General features: G+C 42.4%; 1 protein-coding gene across 1 annotated transcript; it reads right to left on the bottom strand.

Annotated features, from left to right (window-relative positions):
* Positions 1-369: 369 nt before the first annotated feature.
* On the bottom strand, positions 370-1,410 carry LOC308639043 (melanoma-associated antigen B10-like; the record flags this gene model as incomplete). Its single annotated transcript, XM_081277014.1, has 1 exon — positions 370-1,410. One exon carries the CDS (start codon positions 1,408-1,410, stop codon positions 370-372), a length of 1,041 nt encoding a protein of 346 aa, XP_081133140.1.
* Between the last annotated feature and the right edge of the window lie 5,138 nt (positions 1,411-6,548).

Raw genomic sequence — 6,548 nt, 5'->3', positions numbered from 1 at the left:
TTTAGTTATTTCAGTCTATTTAGCTGCTGAGTTCTTTCATATTTCCAAGGAAATGCATAATCCACGTTCTGTTATCTTGCTTCAAATCACTAAATAAGATGGAAAGTCTCTCAATTTATTCTGTAAAATATTAAGACTTTTGCAGCTTATAAGCATCAATAAATGCATAAATCATGCCATTCATAAGCTTGGATTCTGAAATTATGTAAACCTTCTATTAAACAGAACAATAGTTAAACAAATAACTAAGTTACCATATAGAACAAGGATATACGTTATACACTGTGTTGTCACCAGCTTCACTCTACCTTTCCACTGAAGAGAAGATTAGCTTTCCTCTTCAAAATCATAATGCATTTTTCTTAGCCTTCACTTGGGACAAGAAAAGCTGCTGGATGTGATCTTGGGACGAGAACTGGCTATGGCAGCATTATGGGCCTTAGCTGTAAGTCTGGCTTGGGCTCTTTCTTCCTCATCTTTCAAAGCCTCCTCATACCAGCCTGGGAAGGCATTAGGAATGGTATTATGGATCTTAGCCAAAAACTCCAGGACTTTCATCTTGCTGGTTTCAGCATGGGATCTTGGGCCCCACAGGAATTCATAGCGTGGAGGATCACTGTTGGCCACCTGCCGATACTCCAGGTACTTTTCCTTCACTAAATCTCTGGTTATCAGCTTCCTGGGATCCCCAAAGATGAAGTGCCTCTTCCCATCATACACCCCCATCATATTTAGTACTGCCCAGACTTGCTCCTCACTGGCACAGTTACCCTTTGTGAAGATCACACCCAGGATAGTCATCAGCAGGCCGGTCTTGGGTATACCTCTGTTATCATTCACTTTTGCATTGTGGTCTAGTTCCAGCTTGTTGATGAGTACATAGATATTCTTGTTTGGATCCACTTCCTTCATGTCAAGGCCAAAGACCAGCTCCAGGTGCTCAGAGGCTTGCTTCAGAATCTCAGAGTAGCGATTCTTGCACATTTGGATTACATTTCTCAGCATATCTGCCTTTGTAATGGGCTCTTTCATTCGATACTTATACAGCAGGTAATGAACCAATACTGTAACCTTCTGGTCTACAACGTTTTTGTGCCAGTGCTCAATGATAGCCTGTGAGACATTTGGCTTTCCCTCAACCTGGTACTTGGTGTCTCCATTAGCTGTTTTATGTGAAACAGCTGTAGCAGCAGTCATCACAGTAGATGGGGCTTGCCCAGGTTCTTTTTGATTGCTGATTGCTCCAGGAGTAGATGAACTCTTGGGGGTATCTTTGAAATGAGAACATGAGGAAGAGTGAGTCTCTTCTTTGGCTGCAGTTGCTTGAACATTACCCATATTCTTGGGTTCTTCTTGAGCCTGGCGGCGTCTCTCCCGGGCACGGAGCTTACTCTTCTGACCCCGAGGCATGATGACTGGCCACAAAAAGTAAGCAGGAGTGTCAGAAAAAGGACAGGTGATTCAATGTCCTGGAGAAAAGAGAGAGAGATTATGTAATCCCCTTCTGCAAGGAGATACCAACCACCTTCCTACTTTTCCTGGAGGGCACTGCTCAAAGAATTCATTAAGTTCCTTCTCCCCATGAGGCTTCCCACAAGGCACTGTGAAAATAACTAGTGTGTTTAGGCTGCAGCCCTCCAGTCCCACCTGTATTCCATTGGGGCTGACACAGTGTCTGACAGTTGCAGATCCTGTGGAGCCTCTTTTATTTTTGGGTAGGGAATATTTTCCTCAATTCACATTCAGGACCATTACTTTGGTTTCTGGAAGGACCTGTGATCTCTGTGCTTAACCATACTGACTGACTCCCTCATTACAAAGCTTTCATCTCCCTTATGAGAAAATGAGAGAATCTCATATGACTTTATCTGCTGGGGACAACCTGGAAAGGTTGCAATGGAAGAACTCTGTAAGATCCTTTCTATCCTGGGGTAATAATACCTATCAATCTTCCCTCAGGGTCCTCATCTTTGCCTCTTCTGGGATCTTATTGCTCTTCCTCTACTGACCTGATACCTAGACCCTCACACAAGGACTTCATATCTCTCAGATTACTGAGGAACAAATTAGGGAGGCTTCAGAGTAACATATCTTCTCCAGAAATCCCTTTCAGGAATCACAACCCTGGTAGAGTTTTCTGAAACCCCCTATTTTCTCAGTATGAACTCACCATTTCTCACCAGAACTCCTCACCTTGGCTGCTTAATACATTTCCCTCTGCAAACTTGAGGTTAATACCAATCAGACCAAGGCCCTCACTCACAAGATATTCCTAAGTATGTTGTGTATATGTAGAGTCAAGGCACTCAGAATGACAGATATACTTAAGGCTTCCCAAAGTTATCAAAAAAGGCAGGGTGTTCCTCCCTCACTCTTCACTTTGACTTTCAGAAGGGCCTGGGTGGCTACCCTCTAATGACTTGTCACTGCCCTGTCAGGCCAAGGATTTCATCCTCCTGTGACCACTAAGAATAAAGTAAGGAATACTTTAACCTGACAGTACTGCTGATGAGCTCATAGCAGTAGTGGTGCTCTGTGGGGCTACCTTTGTTCTGGGAGAGAAAGTCTCCCTGGTCCTTGCTCAAGTTTCTGAATATAACTCTTGATTACCCTGGAGACTCCTCCCTCTGCTGAATTTAGCCTTACACCAAGGTTCTTAAGTACTCTGTGCCCACCAGAAAATTAAACTGAGGCCTGGAGGGGTGGTGCATGCCTATAATCCCAGCAGTTTGGGATGCTGAGGCAGGAGGATTGCCGAGTTCAAAGAAAGCCTCAACAACTTAGCGAGGCCCTAAGCAACTCAGCCAGACCCTGTCTCTAAATAAAATATTAAAAAAGGCTGGGGCTATGGCTCAGTCGTTGAGCGTCCCTGGGTTCAATCCCTGGCGCGCGCGCGCACACACACACAAAGTTAAACTGGGGGCGTCAACTGTTTTCTTTTTTTTTTTTTTTTTTTTACAGCAAGCCATTGGTTTCAGAGGGCTCAAGTCAGGGGCGTGGCTCTGTAATACTTCTGTGGGGTAAGGGAGAGGGGAGGGGAGAGAGAGGAGAGGGATGGAGGGGTAGGATGAGGGAAGCGGGGAAGGATGAGGGAGGGCGGAAGGATGGGGGTGGGAGAATGAGGGAGGGCAGAAGGATGAGGGAGGGGGAAAAGGTGTGGGGGAGAGAGGAGAGGGGTGCCCAGGGGGAAGGATGAGGAGGGGAAGGGGAGGGGAGAGAGGAGCGAGGGGAGAAGGGGGAGGGGGAAGGAAAGGGTCGGGATTACAGGCATGCACCACGTGGACAAACCTCAGTTTACTTTTGGGGGGGGAGGAGGAAGGGCAGTTTTCCACCAAGGTCACATGGAGGCATTTCACTGATTAATGGCAGAGCCTGGGCTCCTTTCTCTACTTGTCTGGGATAAACACTCTAGTCTAATACCTTCAATGACTTGGAGTAGTTAGAGGTGGCAGTGGGGCACATTACTTCCAACCACTTCTGCTTGAAATCTCCCAGGGTTGACAGCAGGGGTCATACTTTGTCAGAGGATTCCACTATTATGGGGGAGGGGTAATTTTAGAGAACTCACATAGAGCCTTTGTTGATTCTAGGCAGATGAAAGGACCCTTCCCTCAGTTGTCTACAGGCCAACACCCAGGTCTAATTTTCACTTCAAACGCTTGAGCCTCTATAAATGGAATTCGGAAGGTAGTATACCAGGCAGTCCCCAACCAGGGTCCTCTGAGGCTGATGGCAGAGGCGGGCTGGGAGGGCTGTCTGTTTTCAAACGTAAGGGGTCTCCTAAAGCCTTATTTAACATCTTTACCTTGTGGAAAGACCTGGGTTCCTCCCGCTGCTAAGCTGACGCCATTTCTTTTACAATAAATTTTCATCTCCTAGATTTCAGTGGCGGAAATCAGTAGGGGGAACATATCCGGCCCCCGCCCTTGCATAGGAAATTTTCAGGGCTTCCTGCACTGTGGTACAATATGGGGGTGACTCTTTGGCGCCCTCTCTGTTTCGGAGTGCCTGGTAACATAAGAAAATAGAGCCACATTTTGTTTACTGGCTCATAGAGTGAGGAGAAAGAGAAAGAGAGAAAGAAAAACAAAAATTCCCAGCAAGCTCTGGATACTTTTCCAGCTTAAGTCTTTACCAATCACGGGTTTGCACCTCAGATGAGAGTTGAAATGGAGAGGCTACAGCGCAAGGTAGGCAGCCCGGGAAAAGTTCTGAACTGTAAGAGAACATGCAGAGTGATCCTGGGGGTCTCCACCAGCCAAACTCAATCTTTGGTGACTTTCTTTGAAATCTCCCAGGGTTGACAGCAGGGGTCATACTTTGTCAGAAGATTCCACTATTATGGGGGAGGGGTAATTTTAGAGAACTCACATAGAGCTCTTGTTGGTTCTAGGCAGATGATAGGACCCTTCCCTCAGTTGGCTACAGGCCCACACCCAGGTCTAATTTTCACTTCAAACGTTTGAGCCTCTATAAATGGAATTCGGAATTTCAAGATATATTCTCTTGAAATTATGCAAATATGCATGTTTGCATAATTTCAAGAGACTCAGATCTTTTATATTTTTATTTTTTAAAATGTAATTCTATTTATTTATTTGTACCAGGGATTGAACCCAGGAGTGCTTAGCCACTGAGCTACCTCCCCAGCCTGCCCCCACCCCTTTTTATTTTTTTATTTATATGTGGTACTGAGGAGCAAACCAAGGGGCTCACACATGCAAGGCAAGTGCTCCACCACTGAGCCACAACCCCAGTCCCCTCAGCCCTTTTTATTTTTATTTTGAGACAGAGTCTCACTAAATTGCTTAGGGCTTCCCTAAATCCCTTAGGCTGCCTTTGAACTCAAAATCCTCCTGCCTCAGCCTCCAGAGCTACTGAGATTGCAGGCATGTGCCACCACACCCTGGGAGACCCAGATCTTTTGGCCTTATCTAACATTGCATTGAACTGTGCAGTGAATTCATTTTAGATTTGATCCTCATTTGTGGTATCAAATATATTACATGTATGTTCTAATATTACTGCTTTGTGCAGCAAGACTTTTGACTTTACTATAGTCAAAGTTTGTATAGATCTATACACACCATCTTTCAGAAGTTAACTTATTTATTTGAATAACCCATGGCCTTGTCCTTGGGTCTTTGAAAACGATAATCATGTTTTTTTTTTTTTTTTTTTTGAGAGAGAGAGAGAGAGAGAGAGAGAGAGAAAGAGAGAGAAGAGAGAGAATTTTTAAATATTTATTTTTCAGTTTTCGGTGGACACAACATCTTTTTATTTTTATTTTCTGTGTTGCTGAGGATCTAACCCAGCGCCCCACGCATGCCAGGCGAGCGCATTACCGCTTGAGGCACATCCCTAGCCCGACAATCATGTTTTTAACAATGAAGTTCTGTTTCTTTTTAATATTCCTAACATTTATTTAATTTTGTATCTTATTATCTCTGGCAATATTTTCTGGTGATATACTGTTATGTCTTGCTCCTTATGTTAACAGGAATGCTCCTAACAGTTCGTATTTTACACTTAAGTTTGAATACTGTAGAATTTGGCAAACGAAACTTCCTTTTTAATGTTAGTTTGTTAAATGTTATTAAATGCATTTGTGTTTTTTTCCCCCCAAAGTCTTTTTTGAACCTTAGGACATGATTAAACGCCTTAAACAAAACAAAACCTAATCTGTTAGTGTGGTGATATTTTAGACCATTTTTTATTCTAATAATATTTTTACATTCCTTGGACACAGACTGTATTCACAGCTGTACTGTAAGGATTTATTTAGAATCTTGGCCTCTGCGTGGATGATGTTGGCTCAAGTGTTCTTTTTGCAGTGTGTCCTCAGATGGTGGTTTTCTTACCAAAGAGAGCTAGCCTAGGAAAATGAGTTGAAAAATTTCTGATGGTTTTGTGTTCTTTAGATGTGTTTATGTGAGATGGTGGTTACTTATTTGCTTATTATTTGGTAAAATTGCCCCCCAACTACCTAATGTTGAAATATTTAAGAATGGCTGGAACTCTGTTCACAGTTAAACTTTGTATTGCTTAATTATATTTTTCTATTTCTGTTTAGACCAGTTAGTCTATTCAAATATTTTTAAATAATAGGCTCCTTTAATTTGGGGTTTCAAATTTAATGGCTTTATATATTCCTTATATTACAGAAATTCTCAAACATATTCAAATGTAGAGAGAATATATTAACACTCAGAATCAGCAGTCATCAACACATGAGCTGATCTGGTTACATTTATATTCATACTTGCCATCATCTCTACATAATGTGAAACAAATTCTATATATCATGCTATTTAATTTTTAAATATTTCAATATCTAGTTCTAAAAGATGAAAGCATGACAAGGTATACTATCTTAAAAAGTAACTCCTTAATATAATCAAATGCCCGTCTATTTTTCACATTTACCTAACTGACTTACATAATTTAAAAATTATTTTTCCTTGAACCTGAGTCCAAAAAGATCTATTTTTGTCCCTGTTTTTTATATCCATTAATTTATAGGTCCTTCTCCCATCACAACACACATA

The sequence above is a fragment of the Spermophilus citellus genome, assembly GCF_964194105.1.
Source record: "Spermophilus citellus genome assembly, chromosome: X".
NCBI classification, from domain to species: domain Eukaryota; kingdom Metazoa; phylum Chordata; class Mammalia; order Rodentia; family Sciuridae; genus Spermophilus; species Spermophilus citellus.
Note: the sequence above shows the minus strand (reverse complement) of the source record. Positions and strands in the feature narration are given on the sequence as shown.